Source organism: Engystomops pustulosus, chromosome 4 (assembly GCF_040894005.1).
Source record: "Engystomops pustulosus chromosome 4, aEngPut4.maternal, whole genome shotgun sequence".
In the NCBI taxonomy this organism is placed as follows: domain Eukaryota; kingdom Metazoa; phylum Chordata; class Amphibia; order Anura; family Leptodactylidae; genus Engystomops; species Engystomops pustulosus.
Window position 1 is genome coordinate 2,409,599 of NC_092414.1, and position 22,243 is coordinate 2,431,841.

Below are 22,243 nucleotides of genomic sequence, written 5' to 3' on the forward strand. Positions count from 1 at the left end.
CCTCCCTCTGTATATTATATGGAGGGTGACTTACAGTCCCTGTGGTAGGTCCCTGCCCCCCCCGACATTTCACTGTATATTATATGGAGGGTGACTTACAGTCCCTGTGGTAGGTCCCTGCCTCCCCCCTGTATATTATACGGAGGGTGACTTACAGTCCCTGTGGTAGGTCCCTGCCTCCCCCCTGTATATTATATGGAGGGTGACTTACAGTCCCTGTAGTACGTAACCCCCCCCCCCCATTACACTGTATATTATATGGAGGGTGACTTACAGTCCCTGTGGTAGGTCCCCCCCCCCCTGTATATTATATGGAGGGTGACTTACAGTCCCTGTGGTAGGTCCCCCCCCCTGTATATTATATGGAGGGTGACTTTCAGTCCATGTGGTAGGTCCCCCCCCCCTGTATATTATATGGAGGGTGACTTACAGTCCCTGTGGTAGGTCCCCCCCCCTGTATATTATATGGAGGGTGACTTTCAGTCCATGTGGTAGGTCCCCCCCCTACATTTCACTGTATATTATATGGAGGGTGACTTACGGTCCCTGCCCCCCCCCCCCGACATTTCACTGTATATTATATGGAGGGTGACTTACAGTCCCTGCCCCCCCCCCCCGACATTTCACTGTATATTATATGGAGGGTGACTTACAGTCCCTGTGGTAGGTCCCTGCCCCCCCCCCCCCCCGACATTTCACTGTATATTATATGGAGGGTGACTTACAGTCCCTGTGGTAGGTCCCCCCCCCCTGTATATTATATGGAGGGTGACTTACAGTCCCTGTAGTACGTACCCCCCCCCCCCATTACACTGTATATTATATGGAGGATGACTTACAGTCCCTGTGGTAGGTCCCTGCCTCCCCCCCCCCATTACACTGTATATTATATGGAGGATGACTTACAGTCCCTGTGGTAGGTCCCCCCCCCCTGTATATTATATGGAGGGTGACTTACAGTCCCTGTGGTAGGTCCCCCCCCCTGTATATTATATGGAGGGTGTCTTACAGTCCCTGTGGTAGGTCCCCCCCCTGTATATTATATGGAGGGTGACTTACAATCTCTGTAGTACGTACCCCCCCCCCATTACACTGTATATTATATGGAGGTCGACTTACAGTCCCTGTGGTAGGTCCCTGCCTCCCCCCTGTATATTATATGGAGGGTGCCTTACAGTCCCTGTGGTAGGTCCCCCCCCTGTATATTATATGGAGGGTGACTTACAATCTCTGTAGTACGTACCCCCCCCCCCCCATTACACTGTATATTATATGGAGGGTGACTTACAGTCCCTGTGGTAGGTCCCCCCCCCTGTATATTATATGGAGGGTGACTTACAGTCCCTGTGGTAGATCCCCCCTGTATATTATATGGAGGATGACTTTCAGTCCATGTGGTAGGTTCCGCCCCCTGTATATTATATGGAGGGTGACTTACAGACCCTGTGGTAGGTCCCCCCCCCCTGTATATTATATGGAGGGTTTTGCGGGATTGATGGATTTTGAGTTTTTCAGGCCAAGTTGAAGTCCCATATCCAGAACCCGAGTGCAGCAGAGTTGGTTCATTTCCTCTTCACCCCGCTCAGCATGGTAAGGGGGACGCGGGTCACGTCCCGAAAATACATGACTGGGTCCTTACACATTTATACAAAGGTCTGAGGACCTCACTGACCCCCCGGGTAATATAGTGATACAACGTTACAGCCATGGGGTAGTTACCTCTAGGAGTGTACAGAGCGGTGAGTGTATATTATATAGTGATATAACGTTACAGCCGTGGGGTAGTTACCTCTAGGAGTGTGCAGCGCGGTCAGTGTATATTATATAGTGATATAACGTTACAGCCGTGGGGTAGTTACCTCTAGGAGTGTACAGAGCGGTGAGTGTATATTATATAGTAATATAACGTTACAGCCATGGGGTAGTTACCTCTAGGAGTGTACAGAGCGGTGAGTGTATATTATATAGTGATATAACGTTACAGCCATGGGGTAGTTACCTCTAGGAGTGTACAGAGCGGTCAGTGTATATTATATAGTGATATAACGTTACAGCCATGGGGTAGTTACCTCTAGGAGTGTACAGCACGGTCAGTGTATATTATATAGTGATACAATGTTACAGCCCTTGGGTAGTTACCTCTAGGAGTATACAGCGCGGTCAGTGTATATTATATAGTGATACAACGTTACAGCCATGGGGTAGTTACCTCTAGGAGTGTACAGATCGGTGAGTGTATATTATATAGTGATATAACGTTACAGCCATGGGGTAGTTACCTCTAGGAGTGTACAGAGCGGTCAGTGTATATTGTATAGTGATATAGCGTTACAGCCATGGGGTAGTTACCTCTAGGAGTGTGCAGCGCGGTCAGTGTATATTATATAGTGATATAACGTTACAGCCATGGGGTAGTTACCTCTAGGAGTGTGCAGCGCGGTGAGTGTATATTATATAGTGATATAACGTTACAGCCATGGGGTAGTTACCTCTAGGAGTGTACAGAGCGGTCAGTGTATATTATATAGTGATATAACGTTACAGCCATGGGGTAGTTACCTCTAGGAGTGTGCAGCGCGGTGAGTGTATATTATATAGTGATATAACGTTACAGCCGTGGGGTAGTTACCTCTAAGAGTGTACAGAGCGGTCAGTGTAAATTATATAGTGATATAACGTTACAGCCGTGGGGTAGTTACCTCTAGGAGTGTACAGAGCGGTCAGTGTATATTATATAGTGATATAACGTTACAGCCGTGGGGTAGTTACCTCTAGGAGTGTACAGAGCGGTCAGTGTATATTATATAGTGATATAACGTTACAGCCGTGGGGTAGTTACCTCTAGGAGTGTGCAGCGCGGTCAGTGTATATTATATATTGATATAACGTTACAGCCGTGGGGTAGTTACCTCTAGGAGTGTACAGAGCGGTGAGTGTATATTATATAGTAATATAACGTTACAGCCATGGGGTAGTTACCTCTAGGAGTGTACAGAGTGGTGAGTGTATATTATTTAGTAATATAACGTTACAGCCATGGGGTAGTTACCTCTAGGAGTGTACAGCACGGTCAGTGTATATTATATAGTGATACAATGTTACAGCCCTTGGGTAGTTACCTCTAGGAGTATACAGCGCGGTCAGTGTATATTATATAGTGATACAACGTTACAGCCATGGGGTAGTTACCTCTAGGAGTGTACAGAGCGGTGAGTGTATATTATATAGTGATATAACGTTACAGCCGTGGGGTAGTTACCTCTAGGAGTGTGCAGCGCGGTCAGTGTATATTATATATTTATATAACGTTACAGCCGTGGGGTAGTTACCTCTAGGAGTGTACAGAGCGGTGAGTGTATATTATATAGTAATATAACGTTACAGCCATGGGGTAGTTACCTCTAGGAGTGTACAGAGTGGTGAGTGTATATTATTTAGTAATATAACGTTACAGCCATGGGGTAGTTACCTCTAGGAGTGTGCAGCGCGGTCAGTGTATATTATATAGTGATACAATGTTACAGCCCTTGGGTAGTTACCTCTAGGAGTATACAGCGCGGTCAGTGTATATTATATAGTGATACAACGTTACAGCCATGGGGTAGTTACCTCTAGGAGTGTACAGATCGGTGAGTGTATATTATATAGTGATATAACGTTACAGCCATGGGGTAGTTACCTCTAGGAGTGTACAGAGCGGTAAGTGTATATTGTATAGTGATATAGCGTTACAGCCATGGGGTAGTTACCTCTAGGAGTGTGCAGCGCGGTCAGTGTATATTATATAGTGATATAACGTTACAGCCATGGGGTAGTTACCTCTAGGAGTGTGCAGCGCGGTGAGTGTATATTATATAGTGATATAACGTTACAGCCATGGGGTAGTTACCTCTAGGAGTGTACAGAGCGGTCAGTGTATATTATATAGTGATATAACGTTACAGCCATGGGGTAGTTACCTCTAGGAGTGTGCAGCGCGGTGAGTGTATATTATATAGTGATATAACGTTACAGCCGTGGGGTAGTTACCTCTAGGAGTGTACAGAGCGGTCAGTGTAAATTATATAGTGATATAACGTTACAGCCGTGGGGTAGTTACCTCTAGGAGTGTACAGAGCGGTCAGTGTATATTATATAGTGATATAACGTTACAGCCGTGGGGTAGTTACCTCTAGGAGTGTACAGAGCGGTCAGTGTACATTATATAGTGATATAACGTTACAGCCGTGGGGTAGTTACCTCTAGGAGTGTACAGAGCGGTAGGTGTAAATTATATAGTGATATATAACGTTACAGCCGTGGGGTAGTTACCTCTAGGAGTGTACAGAGCGGACAGTGTAAATTATATAGTGATATAACGTTACAGCCGTGGGGTAGTTACCTCTAGGAGTGTACAGAGCGGTCAGTGTATATTATATAGTGATATAACGTTACAGCCGTGGGGTAGTTACCTCTAGGAGTGTACAGAGCGGTAGGTGTAAATTATATAGTGATATATAACGTTACAGCCGTGGGGTAGTTACCTCTAGGAGTGTACAGAGCGGTGAGTGTATATTATATAGTGATATAACGTTACAGCCATGGGGTAGTTACCTCTAGGAGTGTACAGCGTGGTCAGTGTATATTATATAGTGATACAACGTTACAGCCGTGGGGTAGTTACCTCTAGGAGTGTATAGAGCGGTGAGTGTATATTATTTAGTAATATAACATTACAGCCATGGGGTAGTTACCTCTAGGAGTGTACAGCACGGTCAGTGTATATTATATAGTGATACAATGTTACAGCCCTTGGGTAGTTACCTCTAGGAGTATACAGAGCGGTCAGTGTAAATTATATAGTGATATAACGTTACAGCCGTGGGGTAGTTACCTCTAGGAGTGTACAGAGCGGACAGTGTAAATTATATAGTGACACAACGTTACAGCCATGGGGTAGTTACCTCTAGGAGTGTGCAGTGCGGTCCGTGTATAGTGCTACAACGTTACCGCCGTGGGGTAGTTACCTCTAGGAGTGTACAGAGCGAACAGTGTAAATTATATAGTGATATAACGTTACAGCCGTGGGGTAGTTACCTCTAGGAGTGTACAGCGTGGTCAGTGTATATTATATAGTGATACAACGTTACAGCCATGGGGTAGTTACCTCTAGGAGTGTACAGAGCGGTGAGTGTATATTATATAGTGATACAATGTTACAGCCATGGGGTAGTTACCTCTAGGAGTGTACAGCGTGGTCAGTGTATATTATATAGTGATACAACGTTACAGCCGTGGGGTAGTTACCTCTAGGAGTGTACAGCGCGGTCAGTGTATATTATATAGTGATACAACGTTACAGCCGTGGGGTAGTTACCTCTAGGAGTGTACAGAGCGGTGAGTGTATATTATATAGTGATACAATGTTACAGCCGTGGGATAGTTACCTCTAGGAGTGTACTGAGCGGTCAGTGTATATTATATAGTGATATAACGTTACAGCCATGGGGTAGTTACCTCTAGGAGTGTACAGAGCGGTGAGTGTATATTATATAGTGATATAACGTTACAGCCATGGGATAGTTACCTCTAGGAGTGTACTGAGCGGTCAGTGTATATTATATAGTGATATAACGTTACAGCCATGGGGTAGTTACCTCTAGGAGTGTACAGCACGGTCAGTGTATATTATATAGTGATATAACGTTACAGCCGTGGGGTAGTTACCTCTAGGAGTGTACAGAGCGGACAGTGTAAATTATATAGTGATATAACGTTACAGCCGTGGGGTAGTTACCTCTAGGAGTGTGCAGCGCGGTGAGTGTATATTATATAGTGATATAACGTTACAGCCGTGGGGTAGTTACCTCTAGGAGTGTACTGAGCAGTCAGTGTATATTATATAGTGATATAACGTTACAGCCATGGGGTAGTTACCTCTAGGAGTGTACAGCACGGTCAGTGTATATTATATAGTGATATAACGTTACAGCCGTGGGGTAGTTACCTCTAGGAGTGTACAGAGCGGACAGTGTAAATTATATAGTGATATAACGTTACAGCCGTGGGGTAGTTACCTCTAGGAGTGTACATAGCGGACAGTGTAAATTATATAGTGATATAACGTTACAGCCGTGGGGTAGTTACCTCTAGGAGTGTACAGAGTGGTGAGTGTATATTATTTAGTAATATAACGTTACAGCCGTGGGGTAGTTACCTCTAGGAGTGTACAGAGCGGTGAGTGTATATTATATAGTGATATAACGTTACAGCCATGGGGTAGTTACCTCTAGGAGTGTACAGAGCGGTCAGTGTATATTGTATAGTGATATAGCGTTACAGCCCTTGGGTAGATACCTCTAGGAGTATACAGCGCGGTCAGTGTATATTATATAGTGATACAACGTTACAGCCATGGGGTACTTACCTCTAGGAGTGTACAGAGCGGTGAGTGTATATTATATAGTGATATATATTGTTACAGCCATGGGGTAGTTACCTCTAGGAGTCTACAGAGCGGTGAGTGTATATTATATAGTGATATACCGTTACAGCCATGGGGTAGTTACCTCTAGGAGTGTGCAGCGCTGTGAGTGTATATTATATAGTGATATATATTGTTACAGCCATGGGGTAGTTACCTCTAGGAGTGTGCAGCGCTGTGAGTGTATATTATATAGTGATATATAACGTTACAGCCATGGGGTAGTTACCTCTAGGAGTGTACAGAGCGGTCAGTGTATATTATATAGTAATATAACGTTACAGCCATGGGGTACTTACCTCTAGGAGTGTACAGAGCGGTCAGTGTAAATTATATAGTGATATATAACGTTACAGCCATAGGGTAGTTACCTCTAGGAGTGTACAGAGCGGTGAGTGTATATTATTTAGCAATATAACGTTACAGCCATGGGGTAGTTACCTCTAGGAGTGTGCAGTCCGGACAGTGTAAATTATATAGTGATATATAACGTTACAGCCATGGGGTAGTTACCTCTAGGAGTGTACAGAGCGGTGAGTGTATATTATATAGGGATATAACGTTACAGCCGTGGGGTAGTTAGCTCTAGGAGTGTACAGAGCGGTCAGTGTATATTATATAGTTATATAACGTTACAGCAGTGGGGTAGTTACCTCTAGGAGTGTACAGCACGGTCATTGTATATTATATAGTGATATAACGTTACAGCCGTGGGGTAGTTACCTCTAGGAGTGTTCAGCGCGGTCAGTGTATATTGTTTAGTGATATAACGTTACAGCCGTGGGGTAGTTACCTCTAGGAGTGTACAGAGCGGTGAGTGTATATTATATAGTGATATAACATTACAGCCATGGGGTAGTTACCTCTAGGAGTGTACAGAGCGGTCAGTGTATATTATATAGTGATATAACGTTACAGCCGTGGGGTAGTTACCTCTAGGAGTGTACAGAGAGGTGAGTGTATATTATATAGTGATATAACGTTACAGCCATGGGGTAGTTACCTCTAGGAGTGTACAGAGCGGTCAGTGTATATTATATAGTGATATAACGTTACAGCCGTGGGGTAGTTACCTCTAGGAGTGTACATAGCGGACAGTGTAAATTATATAGTGATACAACGTTACAGCCATGGGGTAGTTACCTCTAGGAGTGTACAGAGCGGACAGTGTAAATTATATAGTGATAAAACGTTACAGCCATGGGGTAGTTACCTCTAGGAGTGTGCAGTGCGGTCCGTGTATAGTGCTGCAACGTTACCGCCGTGGGGTAGTTACCTCTATGAGTGTGCAGCGCGGTCATCGTATATTGTATAGTGATACAACGTTACAGCCGTGGGGTAGTTACCTCTAGGAGTGTACAGCGCGGTCAGTGTATATTATATAGTGATATATAACGTTACAGCCATGGGGTAGTTACCTCTAGGAGTGTACAGAGCGGTCAGTGTATATTATATAGTGATATAACGTTACAGCCGTGGGGTAGTTACCTCAAGGAGTGTACAGCACGGTCATTGTATATTATATAGTGATATAACGTTACAGCCGTGGGGTAGTTACCTCTAGGAGTGTTCAGCGCGGTCAGTGTATATTGTTTAGTGATATAACGTTACAGCCGTGGGGTAGTTACCTCTAGGAGTGTACAGAGCGGTGAGTGTATATTATATAGTGATATAACGTTACAGCCGTGGGGTAGTTACCTCTAGGAGTGTGCAGTGCGGTCCGTGTATAGTGCTACAACGTTACCGCCGTGGGGTAGTTACCTCTAGGAGTGTACAGAGCGGTGAGTGTTTATTATATAGTGATATAACATTACAGCCATGGGGTAGTTACCTCTAGGAGTGTACAGAGCGGTCAGTGTATATTATATAGTGATATAACGTTACAGCCGTGGGGTAGTTACCTCTAGGAGTGTACATAGCGGACAGTGTAAATTATATAGTGATGCAACGTTACAGCCATGGGGTAGTTACCTCTAGGAGTGTACAGAGCGGACAGTGTAAATTATATAGTGATGCAACGTTACAGCCATGGGGTAGTTACCTCTAGGAGTGTACAGAGCGGTGAGTGTATATTATATAGTGATACAACGTTACAGCCATGGGGTAGTTACCTCTAGGAGTGTGCAGCGCGGTCATCGTATATTGTATAGTGATACAACGTTACAGCCGTGGGGTAGTTACCTCTAGGAGTGTACAGCGCGGTCAGTGTATATTATATAGTGATATATAACGTTACAGCCATGGGGTAGTTACCTCTAGGAGTGTACAGAGCGGTGAGTGTATATTATATAGTGATATATAACGTTACAGCCATGGGGTAGTTACCTCTAGGAGTGTATAGAGCGGTGAGTGTATATTATATAGTGATACAATGTTACAGCCGTGGGGTAGTTACTTCTAGGAGTGTGCAGCGCGGTGAGTGTATATTATATAGTGATATAACGTTACAGCCGTGGGGTAGTTACCTCTAGGAGTGTACAGAGCGGTCAGTGTATATTATATAGTGATATATAACGTTACAGCCGTGGGGTAGTTACCTCTAGGAGTGTACAGAGTGGTCAGTGTATATTATATAGTGATATAACGTTACAGCCATGGGGTACTTACCTCTAGGAGTGTACAGAGCGGTGAGTGTATATTATATAGTGATACAACGTTACAGCCGTGGGGTAGTTACCTCTAGGAGTCTACTGAGCGGTCAGTGTATATTATATAGTGATACAACGTTACAGCCGTGGGGTAGTTACCTCTAGGAGTCTACTGAGCGGTGAGTGTCTATTATATATTGATACAAAATTACAGCCGCAAGGTAGGTACCTCTGGGAGTGTGCAGCACGGTCAATGTATGTTGTATAGTGATAAAATGTTACAGCTGTGAGGTATGTACCTCTGAGTGTGCAGTGTGGTCAGTGTATATTGTATAGTGATAACACGTTAAAGCCGTGGGGTAGTTACCTCTAGGAGTGCACAGCACGGCTGTATCATTGTATCACTTAGCAGCAGCGACACCTGATATACAATATACACTGACCGTGCTGTACACTCATACAAGTAACTACCCCACAGCTGTAACATTGTATCACTAACCAGCAGCGACACCTGATATACAATATACACTGACCGTGCTGTACACTCATAAAGGTAACTACCCCACGGCTGTAACATTGTATCACTAACCAGCAGCGACACCTGATATACAAAATACACTGACCGTGCTGTACACTCATACAAGTAACTACCCCACAGCTGTAACATTGTATCACTAACCAGCAGCGACACCTGATATACAATATACACTGACCGTGCTGTACACTCATACAGGTAACTACCCCACAGCTGTAACATTGTATCCCTAACCAGCAGCGACACCTGATATACAGTATACACTGACCGTGCTGTACACTCATACAAGTAACTACCCCATGGCTGTAACATTGTATCCCTAACCAGCAGCGACACCTGATATACAATATACACTGACCGCGCTGTACACTCATACAGGTAACTACCCCACAGCTGTAACATTGTATCACTAACCAGCAGCGACACCTGATATGCAATATATACTGACCGTGCTGTACACTCATACAGGTAACTACCCCACAGCTGTAACATTGTATCACTAACCAGCAGCGACACCTGATATACAATATACACTGACCGTGCTGTACACTCATACAAGTAACTACCCCACAGCTGTAACATTGTATCACTAACCAGCAGCGACACCTGATATACAATATACACTGACCGTGCTGTACACTCATACAGGTAACTACCCCACGGCTGTAACATTTGTATCACTAACCAGCAGTGACACCTGATATACAATATACACTGACCGTGCTGTACACTCATACAGGTAACTACCCCACGGCTGTAACATTGTATCACTAACCAGCAGCGACACCTGATATACTATATACACTGACCGTGCTGTACACTCATACAAGTAACTACCCCACGGCTATAACATTTGTATCACTAACCAGCAGTGACACCTGATATACAATATACACTGACCGTGCTGTACACTCATACAAGTAACTACCCCACAGCTGTAACATTGTATCCCTAACCAGCAGCGACACCTGATATACAGTATACACTGACCGTGCTGTACACTCATACAAGTAACTACCCCACAGCTGTAACATTGTATCCCTAACCAGCAGCGACACCTGATATACAGTATACACTGACCGTGCTGTACACTCATACAAGTAACTACCCCACAGCTGTAACATTGTATCCCTAACCAGCAGCGACACCTGATATACAGTATACACTGACCGTGCTGTACACTCATACAAGTAACTACCCCACAGCTGTAACATTGTATCACTAACCAGCAGTGACACCTGATATACAATATACACTGACCGTGCTGTACACTCATACAGGTAACTACCCCACGGCTGTAACATTGTATAACTAACCAGCAGCGACACCTGATATACAATATACACTGACCGTGCTTTACACTCATACAGGTAACTACCCCACGGCTGTAACATTGTATCACTAACCAGCAGCGACACCTGATATACAATATACACTGACCGTGCTGTACATTCATACAGGTAACTACCCCACGGCTGTAACATTGTATCACTAACCAGCAGCGACACCTGATATACAATATACACTGACCCTGCTGTACATTCATACAGGTAACTACCCCACGGCTGTAACATTGTATCACTATCCAGCAGCGACACCTGATATACAATATACACTGACCGTGCTGTACACTCATACAGGTAACTACCCCACGGCTGTAACATTGTATCACTAACCAGCAGCGACACCTGATATACAATATACACTGATCGTGCTGTACACTCATACAGGTAACTACCCCACAGCTGTAACATTGTATCACTAACCAGCAGCGACACCTGATATACAATATACACTGACTGTGCTGTACACTCATACAGGTAACTACCCCACAGCTGTAACATTGTATCACTAACCAGCAGCGACACCTGATATACAATATACACTGACCGTGCTGTACACTCATACAGGTAACTACCCCACGGCTGTAACATTGTATCACTAACCAGCAGCGACACCTGATATACAATATACACTGACCGTGCTGTACACTCATACAGGTAACTACCCCACAGCTGTAACATTGTATCACTATCCAGCAGCGACACCTGATATACAATATACACTGACCGTGCTGTACACTCATACAGGTAACTACCCCACGGCTGTAACATTGTATCACTAACCAGCAGCGACACCTGATATACAATATACACTGATCGTGCTGTACACTCATACAGGTAACTACCCCACAGCTGTAACATATGACGCAGAGATCTCCCCATAGACCAGATAATTTTTTATTGTGTGTTGAAAACTTTTCGGCGAGTTCTATTATTCTCTTATTTTTCATGTTGTTTTATTAGTGAATTGACTGATGGGTCTCCGTGAAGTCGCTTGGACCTTTTTTGTAAATAATGTATGTACCTTGTTACCATGTTTGCTGCAGTATTTGATGGTCCCTTGTCCTACAGATGGTGGAAGCCACCGGAGGGGCGGAGCTTGCCCACAGCGTCCTGAGCCCGCTCCTGATGAAGGACGCCATTGATTTCCTAAACTTTGTGCTGAACGAGGAGGAGAAGAAGCTGTGGCTGTCTCTGGGTGATACGTGGAGTAAATCCAGGTAATGGTCACTTGTGATGGCTCCAGCACAATCCCTCAGCTCCGGATCAGTCCTCACTCCCTGACTTCTATCCCTAGGATGGAGTGGCCTAAAGATCAGTTCATCCCCCCGTACATCCCGCGCTTCAGGAATGGCTGGGAACCTCCCATCTTAAACTTTGGAAACGTTCCCAAAGAACCAGAAAGAAATCAGATGTTTGAGTTGCCATCAAAACCGCCAGAACCACAGCAAGAATCCCGAAGTTTTCCCTCAGAGGTATGAGACGTCTGTGTGATGCTGGGGTCCGAGGACATTGGGGAGGGGGGATGTATGAGCAACATCCAAAAAAAGCATAAGTCAATCGCTAATTCTTCTCATTGTAGACCTTTCTTTCTTCTCCATCCCGCCCCTAGACCACCAGAACCTCATCTTACACTGCAGAATAATTCCTTCTATTCCCTCCAACATAAGCAACACCTGCCGGCGGCCCCCCTCTCCTGCCGGCCGCGGCGCCGTCACCCCTCTCCTGCCGGCCGAGGCGCCGTCCCCCCTCTCCTGCCGGCCGCGGCGCCGGTCCCCCCTCTCCTGCCGGCCGCGGCGCCGTCCCCCCTCTCCTGCCGGCCGCGGCGCCGTCCCCCCTCTCCTGCCGGCCGCGGCGCCGTCCCCCCTCTCCTGCCGGCCGCGGCGCCGTCCCCCCTCTCCTGCCGGCCGCGGCGCCGTCCCCCCTCTCCTGCCGGCCGCGGCGCCGTCCCCCCTCTCCTGCCGGCCGCGGCGCCGTCCCCCCTCTCCTGCCGGCCGCGGCGCCGACCCCCCTCTCCTGCCGGCCGCGGTGCCGTCCCCCCTCTCCTGCCGGCCGCGGTGCCGTCCCCCCTCTCCTGCCGGCCGCGGCGCCGACCCCCCTCTCCTGCCGGCCGCGGTGCCGTCCCCCCTCTCCTGCCGGCCGTGGCGCTGTCCCCCCTCTCCTGCCGCGGCGCCAGCCCGGGATTCGAACCCCAGACCCTCTGTTATAGAGACAGGAGCCTCTACCCACTAAGCTGTAAGCTCATGGGATGTCAGGGAGAGGAGGAGTGTAACGAAGAGTGACACACTGATACATAGAGAGGGATCTTCTCAGAGATGATTATTGAGATTATTAGTATTGAGATGATGGTGGTCTCCATGAAAATAATAAAAATAATAATAATAGCCGTCTCAATAATGACAATAGTAATCTGAGAAGATGTGTCTCTACATAGCAGTGCATGGAGCCTGTGTCACTGTCTCCCGTTGATAACCACGAAGCCGATAGCCTAGTGGAGGGCGGCTCTGTCTCTATTACATGTAGAGTAGTTGAAATCCCAAACCGAGAGAATTTTTTTTTTATTATTATTATTATGGAGAGGATTATTATTCTTCTTATTATTATTAGTATTACCCTAATACATTAGGGTAAAGTTTTGGTAATCCTCACCTGTTATGTAATAAGAGCGTCCATGTTTTGAATTTGCAGTATTCCAGTGTCCGGGATCCAGCTCCACCAGACGGGTAAGTGGAATAGAAATCTGTACTTTTAGTATATTAGGGTTATGTGGACATCTGCCGAGGTTCCGGGTTATGTGGACATCTGCCGAGGTTCCGGGTTATGTGAACATCTGCCGAGGTCCCGGGTTAGGTGGCCATCTGCCGAGGTCCCGGGTTAGGTGGCCATCTGCCGAGGTCCCGGGTTAGGTGGCCATCTGCCGAGGCCCCCGGGTTATGTGGCCATCTGCCGAGGTCCCGGGTTAGGTGGCCATCTGCCGAGGTCCCGGGTTAGGTGGCCATCTGCCGAGGTCCCGGGTTAGGTGGCCATCTTCCGAGGCCCCCAGGTTAGGTGGCCATCTGCCGAGGCCCCCAGGTTAGGTGGCCATCTGCCGAGGCCCCCAGGTTAGGTGGCCATCTGCCGAGGCCCCCAGGTTAGGTGGCCATCTGCCGAGGCTCCCGGGTTAGGTGGCCATCTGCCGAGGTCCTGGGTTAGGTGGCCATCTGCCGAGGTCCCGGGTTAGGTGGCCATCTGCCGAGGCTCCCAGGTTAGGTGGCCATCTGCCGAGGCTCCCGGGTTAGGTGGACATCTGCCGAGGCCCCCGGGTTATGTGGACATCTGCCGAGGCCCCCGGGTTATGTGGACATCTGCCGAGGCCCCCGGGTTATGTGGACATCTGCCGAGGCCCCCGGGTTATGTGGACATCTGCCGAGGCCCCCGGGTTATGTGGACATCTGCCGAGGCCCCCGGGTTATGTGGACATCTGCCGAGGCCCCCGGGTTATGTGGACATCTGCCGAGGCCCCCGGGTTATGTGGACATCTGCCGAGGCCCCCGGGTTATGTGGACATCTGCCGAGGCCCCCGGGTTATGTGGACATCTGCCGAGGCCCCCGGGTTATGTGGACATCTGCCGAGGCCCCCGGGTTATGTGGACATCTGCCGAGGCCCCCGGGTTATGTGGACATCTGCCGAGGCCCCCGGGTTATGTGGACATCTGCCGAGGCCCCCGGGTTATGTGGACATCTGCCGAGGCCCCCGGGTTATGTGGACATCTGCCGAGGCCCCCGGGTTAGGTGGACATCTGCCGAGGTCCCGGGTTAGGGGGACATCTGCCGAGGCCCCCGGGTTAGGTGGCCATCTGCCGAGGTCCCGGGTTATGTGGCCATCTGCCGAGGCCCCCGGGTTAGGTGGACATCTGCCGAGGTCCCGGGTTAGGGGGACATCTGCCGAGGTCCCGGGTTAGGGGGACATCTGCCGAGGTCCCCGGTTAGGTGGACATCTGCCGTGGCTCCCCCACTCTCCTGCTGTGATGCTTCATTTTTTTCCATATCCATCACTGACTCATTTACTTCTGTTCTTGTCACAGGAATTATTATTTCTATAATTACTAACCCGAGGTCCCCCGGACTGCGTGCAATAGTCGCCAGTTCTCCGAAGAACATGGGATCAGGCAGCCGAGTCCTGAGATTCCCTGTACCATCCAATAATCATTGCTGTATATAATAATTACCCCTCCCTCCAATCACTTACCCTAATCTCATCCTAAATCCTAAGAGATTGTCTGATCACATGACCCATGCTCCTCTTCTTCTCATCCACGACCTGTGGGGTCTCCTCCGTGGGACTGGGGGTCAGTGGATGAGGAGAATTGATTTTCTCCCAGTGATTTATCCCCCTCCCCCGCTGTATAACAATCAAATCAAATCCACGAGCTGTAAATATTATTATTACATTAATAAACGAGACGCTTCTGTATTATCCATTATTGGACCCGAAAAAGATCAGTGCAACGTGGAGTACACGGGGCCCTACAGCTACATGTATACAGCACACGGGACCCTACAGCTACATGTATACAGTACACGGGGCCCTACAGCTACATGTATACAGCACACGGGACCCTACAGCTACATGTATACAGCACACGGGGCCCTGCAGCTACATGTATACAGCACACGGGACCCTACAGCTACATGTATACAGCACACGGGGGCCCTGCAGCTACATGTTTACAGCACACGGGGCCCTACAGCTACATGTATACAGCACACGGGGCCCTGCAGCTACATGTATACAGCACACGGGGCCCTACAGCTACATGTATACAGCACACGGGACCCTACAGCTACATGTATACAGCACACGGGGCCCTGCAGCTACATGTATACAGCACACGGGGCCCTGCAGCTACATGTATACAGCACACGGGGCCCTACAGCTACATGTATACAGCACACGGGGCCCTACAGCTACATGTATACAGCACAAGGGGCCCTTCAGCTACATGTATACAGCACACGGGACCCTACAGCTACATGTATACAGCACACGGGGCCCTACAGCTACATGTATACAGCACACGGGACCCTGCAGCTACATGTATACAGCACACGGGGCCCTACAGCTACATGTATACAGTACACGGGGCCCTACAGCTACATGTATACAGCACACGGGGCCCTGCAGCTACATGTATACAGCACACGGGACCCTACAGCTACATGTATACAGCACAAGGGGCCCTGCAGCTACATGTATACAGCACAAGGGGCCCTGCAGCTACATGTATACAGCACACGGGGGCCCTGCAGCTACATGTATACAGCACACGGGGCCCTACAGCTACATGTATACAGTAAACGGAACCATACAGCTACATGTATACAGCACACGGGGGCCCTGCAGCTACATGTATACAGCACACGGGGGCCCTGCAGCTACATGTATACAGCACACGGGGCCAGGACGCAGCGTAACATCAAATCTCACTTATAAAATTTGGGTTCCATCTAGTCTGACCAAGGGGTGAAAATTAGCCAGAACATAACCCAAAATGACACCTGACCCCTGTGCTATATATTCAACACAGTACATAAAACTCTTATAGCTACATGCAGGTGTATAAGACTGTACGCAGCGTCACATGACCTTCCCCTCCTCCCTCCCGAGTGTGCAGGGGGCAGCGTCACATGACCTCCCCCTCTTCCCACGGAGTGTGCAGAGGGCAGCGTCACATGGCCTCCCCCTCTTCCCCCCGAGTGTGCAGGGGGCAGCGTCACATGACCTTCCCCTGTTCCCGCTGAGTGTGCAGGGGGCAGCGTCACATGGCCTCCCCCTCCTCCCTCCCGAGTGTGCAGGGGGCAGCGTCACATGGCCTCCTCCCTCCCGAGTGTGCAGGGGGCAGCGTCACATGACCTTCCCCTCCTCCCTCCCGAGTGTGCAGGGGTAGCGTCACATGACCTCCCTCCCGAGTGTGCAGGAGTAGCGTCACATGACCTCCCTCCCGAGTGTGCAGGGGGCAGCGTCACATGACCTTCCCCTCCTCCCTCCCGAGTGTGCAGGGGTAGCGTCACATGACCTCCCTCCCGAGTGTGCAGGGGGCAGTGTGCAGGGGTAGCGTCACATGACCTCCCTCCCGAGTGTGCAGGGGTAGCGTCACATGACCTCCCTCCCGAGTGTGCAGGGGGCAGCGTCACATGACCTTCCCCTCCTCCCTCCCGAGTGTGCAGGGGGCAGCGTCACATGACCTCCCCATTTTCCCACTGCGTGTGCAGGGGGCAGCGTCACATGGCCTCCCCCTCCTCCTGCCTGAGAGTGCAGGGGGCAGCGTCACATGGCCTTCCCCTCCTCCATCCTGAGTGTGCAGGGGTAGCGTCACATGACCTCCCTCCCGAGTGTGCAGGGGGCAGCGTCACACGTCCTCCCCCTCTTCCCACTGAGTGTGCAGGGGTAGCGTCACATGGCCTCCCCATCCTCCCGCCCGACCGAGTGAGCAGGGAAGGATCATCACACGATGGGGACACCAGTATATCACACACTGGATGGAGGAGGCCACGATGGGGACACTAGTATATCACACACAAGATGGAGGAGGTCACGATGGGGACACCAGTATATTACACACGGGATGGAGGAGGCCACGATGGGGACACCGGTATATTACACACTGGATGGAGGAGGCCACGATGGGGACACTAGTATATCACACACTAGATGGAGGAGGTCACGATGGGGACACCAGTATATTACACACGGGATGGAGGAGGCCACGATGGGGACACCAGTATATCACACACTGGATGGAGGAGACCACGATGGGGACACCAGTATATTACACACGGGATGGAGGAGGCCACGATGGGGACACCAGTATATCACACACTGGTTGGAGGAGGCCACGATGGGGACACTAGTATATCACACACTAGATGGAGGAGGTCACGATGGGGACACCAGTATATTACACACGGGATGGAGGAGGCCACGATGGGGACACCAGTATATCACACACTGGATGGAGGAGACCACGATGGGGACACCAGTATATTACACACGGGATGGAGGAGGCCACGATGGGGACACCGGTATATTATACACTGGATGGAGGAGACCACGATGGGGACACCTGTATATTATACACTGGATGGACAAGGCCACGATGGGGACACCAGTATATTATACACTGGATGGTGAAGACCACGATGGGGACACCAGTATATCACACACTGGATGGAGGAGGTCACGATGGAGACACCAGTATATCACACACTGGATGGAGGAGACCACGATGGGGACACCGGTATATTATACACTGGATGGAGGAGACCACGATGGGGACACCTGTATATTATACACTGGATGGACAAGGCCACGATGGGGACACCAGTATATTATACACTGGATGGTGAAGACCACGATGGGGACACCAGTATATCACACACTGGATGGAGGAGACCACGATGGGGACACCAGTATATTATACACTGGAGGGAGGAGACCACGATGGGGACACCAGTATATCACACACTGGATGGAGGAGACCACGATGGGGACACCAGTATATTATACACTGGAGGGAGGAGACCAGGATGGGGAAACCAGTATATCACACACTGGATGGAGGAGACCACGATGGGGACACCAGTATATCACACACTGGATGGAGGAGACCACGATGGGGACACCAGTATATCACACACTGGAGGGAGGAGACCACGATGGGGACACCAGTATATTATACACTGGATGGAGAAGACCAGGATGGGGAAACCAGTATATTATACACTGGATGGAGGAGACCAGGATGGGGACACCAGTATATCACACACTGGATGGAGGAGGCCACCATGGCGACACCAGTATATCTCACACACAGGATGGAGGAGACCGCGATGGGGACACCAGTATATCTCACACTGGATGGTGGAGACCACGATGGGGACACCAGTATATCACACATTTGATGGAGGAGACCACGATGGGGACACCAGTATATCACACACTGGATGTGGAGACCACGATGGGGACACCAGTATATCACACACTGGATGTGGAGACCACGATGGGGACACCGGTATATTATACACTCGATGGAGGAGGCCACGATGGGGACACCAGTATATCACACACTGGATGGACGAGGCCACGATGGGGACACCAGTATATCACACACTGGATGGAGGAGACCATGATGGGGACACCATTATATCACGCACTGGATGGACGAGGCGTCACATGGCCTCCTGCCCGAGTGTGCAAGGGGCAGCGTCACATGACCTCCCACCCGAGTGTGCAGGTGGCAATGTCACATGGCCTCCCCCTCCACCCGCCTGAGTGTGCAGGGGCAGCGTCACATGACCTCCCCTCTCCTCCCGCCCGAGTGTGCAGGGGCAGCGTCACATGACCTCCCGCCCGAGTGAGCAGGGAGCAGCATCACACAATGGGGACACCAGTATATTACACACTGGATGGAGGAGACCACGATGGGGACACCAGTATATTACACACTGGATGGAGGAGGCCACGATGGGGACACCAGTATATCACACACTGGATGGAGAAGACCAGGATGGGGAAACCAGTATATTATACACTGGATGGAGGAGACCAGGATGGGGACACCAGTATATCACACACTGGATGGAGGAGGCCACCATGGCGACACCAGTATATCTCACACACAGGATGGAGGAGACCGCGATGGGGACACCAGTATATCTCACACTGGATGGTGGAGACCACGATGGGGACACCAGTATATCACACATTTGATGGAGGAGACCACGATGGGGACACCAGTATATCACACACTGGATGTGGAGACCACGATGGGGACACCAGTATATCACACACTGGATGTGGAGACCACGATGGGGACACCGGTATATTATACACTCGATGGAGGAGGCCACGATGGGGACACCAGTATATCACACACTGGATGGACGAGGCCACGATGGGGACACCAGTATATCACACACTGGATGGAGGAGACCATGATGGGGACACCATTATATCACGCACTGGATGGACGAGGCGTCACATGGCCTCCTGCCCGAGTGTGCAAGGGGCAGCGTCACATGACCTCCCACCCGAGTGTGCAGGTGGCAATGTCACATGGCCTCCCCCTCCACCCGCCTGAGTGTGCAGGGGCAGCGTCACATGACCTCCCCTCTCCTCCCGCCCGAGTGTGCAGGGGCAGCGTCACATGACCTCCCGCCCGAGTGAGCAGGGAGCAGCATCACACAATGGGGACACCAGTATATTACACACTGGATGGAGGAGACCACGATGGGGACACCAGTATATTACACACTGGATGGAGGAGGCCACGATGGGGACACCAGTATATCACACACTGGATGGAGGAGGCCACGATGGGGACTCCAGTACATTATACACTGGATGGAGGAGACCATGATGGGGACACCAGTATATCACACACTGGATGGAGGAGGCCACGATGTGGACACCAGTATATCACACACTGGATGGAGGAGGCCACGATGGGGACACCAGTATATCACACACTGGATGGAGGAGACCACGATGGGGACACCAGTATATCACACACTGGATGGACGAGGCGTCACATGGCCTCCCCCTCCTCCCGCCCGAGTGTGCAGGGGGCAGCGTCACATGACCTCCCGCCCGAGTGTGCAGGGGGCAGTGTCACATGGCCTCCCCCTCCACCCGCCCGAGTGTGAAGGGGGCAGCGCCACATGACCAGCCCCCCTCCTCCCGCCCGAGTGTGCAGGGGGCAGCATCACATGGCTTCCCCATCCTCCCGCCCGAATATACAGGGGGCAGTGTCACATGACCTCCCCCTCCTCTCGCGCGAGTGAGCAGGGAGCAGCATCACACGATGGGGACACCAGTATATTATACACTGGATGGAGGAGGCTACGATGGGGACACCAGCATATCACACACTGGATGGAGGAGACCACGATGGGGACACCAGTATATCACACACTGGATGGAGGAGGCTACGATGGGGACACCAGCATATCACACACTGGATGGAGGAGACCACGATGGGGACACCAGTATATTATACACAGGATGGAGGAGGCCACAATTGGGACACCAGCATATCACATACTGGATGGAGGAGGCCATGATGGGGACACCAGTATATTATACACAGGATGGAGGAGGCCACAATGGGGACACCAGTATATTATACACTGGATGGTGAAGACCACGATGGGGACACCAGTGTATTATACACTGGATGGAGGAGACAACGATGGGGACACCAGTATATTACACACTGGATGGTGAAGACCACGATGGGGACACCAGTATATTATACACTCGATGGACAAGGCCATGATGGGGACACCAGTATATTATACACTGGATGGTGAAGACCACGATGGGGACACCAGTATATTATACACTGGATGGAGGAGACCACGATGGGGACACCAGTTTATTATACACTGGATGGAGGAGGCCACGATGGGGACATCCGTATATTATACACTGGATGGAGGAGGCCACGATGGGGACACCAGTATATTATACACTGGATGGAGGAGGCCATGATGGGGACACCAGCATATTACACAGTGGATGGAGGAGGCCACGATGGGTTCACCAGTATATCACACACTGGATGGAGGAGACCACGATGGGGACACCAGTATATCACACCGGATGGAGGAGACCACGATGGGGACACCAGTATATCACACACTGGATGGAGGAGGCCACCATGGGGACACCAGTATATCACACACTGGTTGGAGGAGGCCACGATGAGGACACCAGTATATTATACACTGGATAGAGGAGGCCATGATGGGGACACCAGTATATTATACACTGGAAGGAGGAGACCACGATGGGGACACCAGTATATTACACACTGGATGGAGGAGACCACGATGGGGACACCAGTATATCACACACTGGATGGAGGCGACCACGATGGGGACACCAGTATATCACACACTGGATGGAGGAGGCCACGATGGGGACACCAGTATATTATACACTGGATGGTGGAATCTATCTGTGCATGGGGAATGTTCATGTGACCTGGACATGTGTCCTGCGTGAAGAACTGAGGTAGAACATTGGGGGCTCAGTCAGGTGGTGGAGACCCTCTTAAGGCCTTTGTTAATTCTCAATCTAGCAGGTTTCATTAACCCCTGGGATCCTGGTTATCATTTTGTAACCTTTCTTTGACAACAGGAAGCAGGCGGCAGCGCTCTCCATGAAGTTTGCTATTTGCAGATACGACTTTGTGGCCAGAAACCTGAATGAGCTCTCCGTGCTGAAGGATGACATTGTGGAGGTAACAACCGCTCCCCAATGATTGAAGAA

At 49.8% G+C, this 22,243-nt stretch overlaps 1 protein-coding gene across 11 annotated transcripts in view; it reads left to right on the top strand.

Annotated features, from left to right (window-relative positions):
* LOC140125902 (epidermal growth factor receptor kinase substrate 8-like) overlaps positions 1-22,243 on the top strand; it is a 110,581-nt gene that overhangs the window by 60,972 nt on the left and 27,366 nt on the right. For 10 of the 11 annotated variants that reach the window (XM_072144789.1, XM_072144791.1, XM_072144792.1 and 7 more), the window contains 5 exons: positions 1,516-1,590; positions 12,001-12,149; positions 12,227-12,404; positions 13,618-13,652; positions 22,112-22,214. In XM_072144789.1, the coding sequence (XP_072000890.1) occupies positions 1,516-1,590; positions 12,001-12,149; positions 12,227-12,404; positions 13,618-13,652; positions 22,112-22,214 (540 nt within the window). Of the gene's footprint in view, positions 1-1,515; positions 1,591-12,000; positions 12,150-12,226; positions 12,405-13,617; positions 13,653-14,993; positions 15,393-22,111; positions 22,215-22,243 lie in introns of those variants that run through there. The other variant, XM_072144800.1, reaches the window with a different exon arrangement.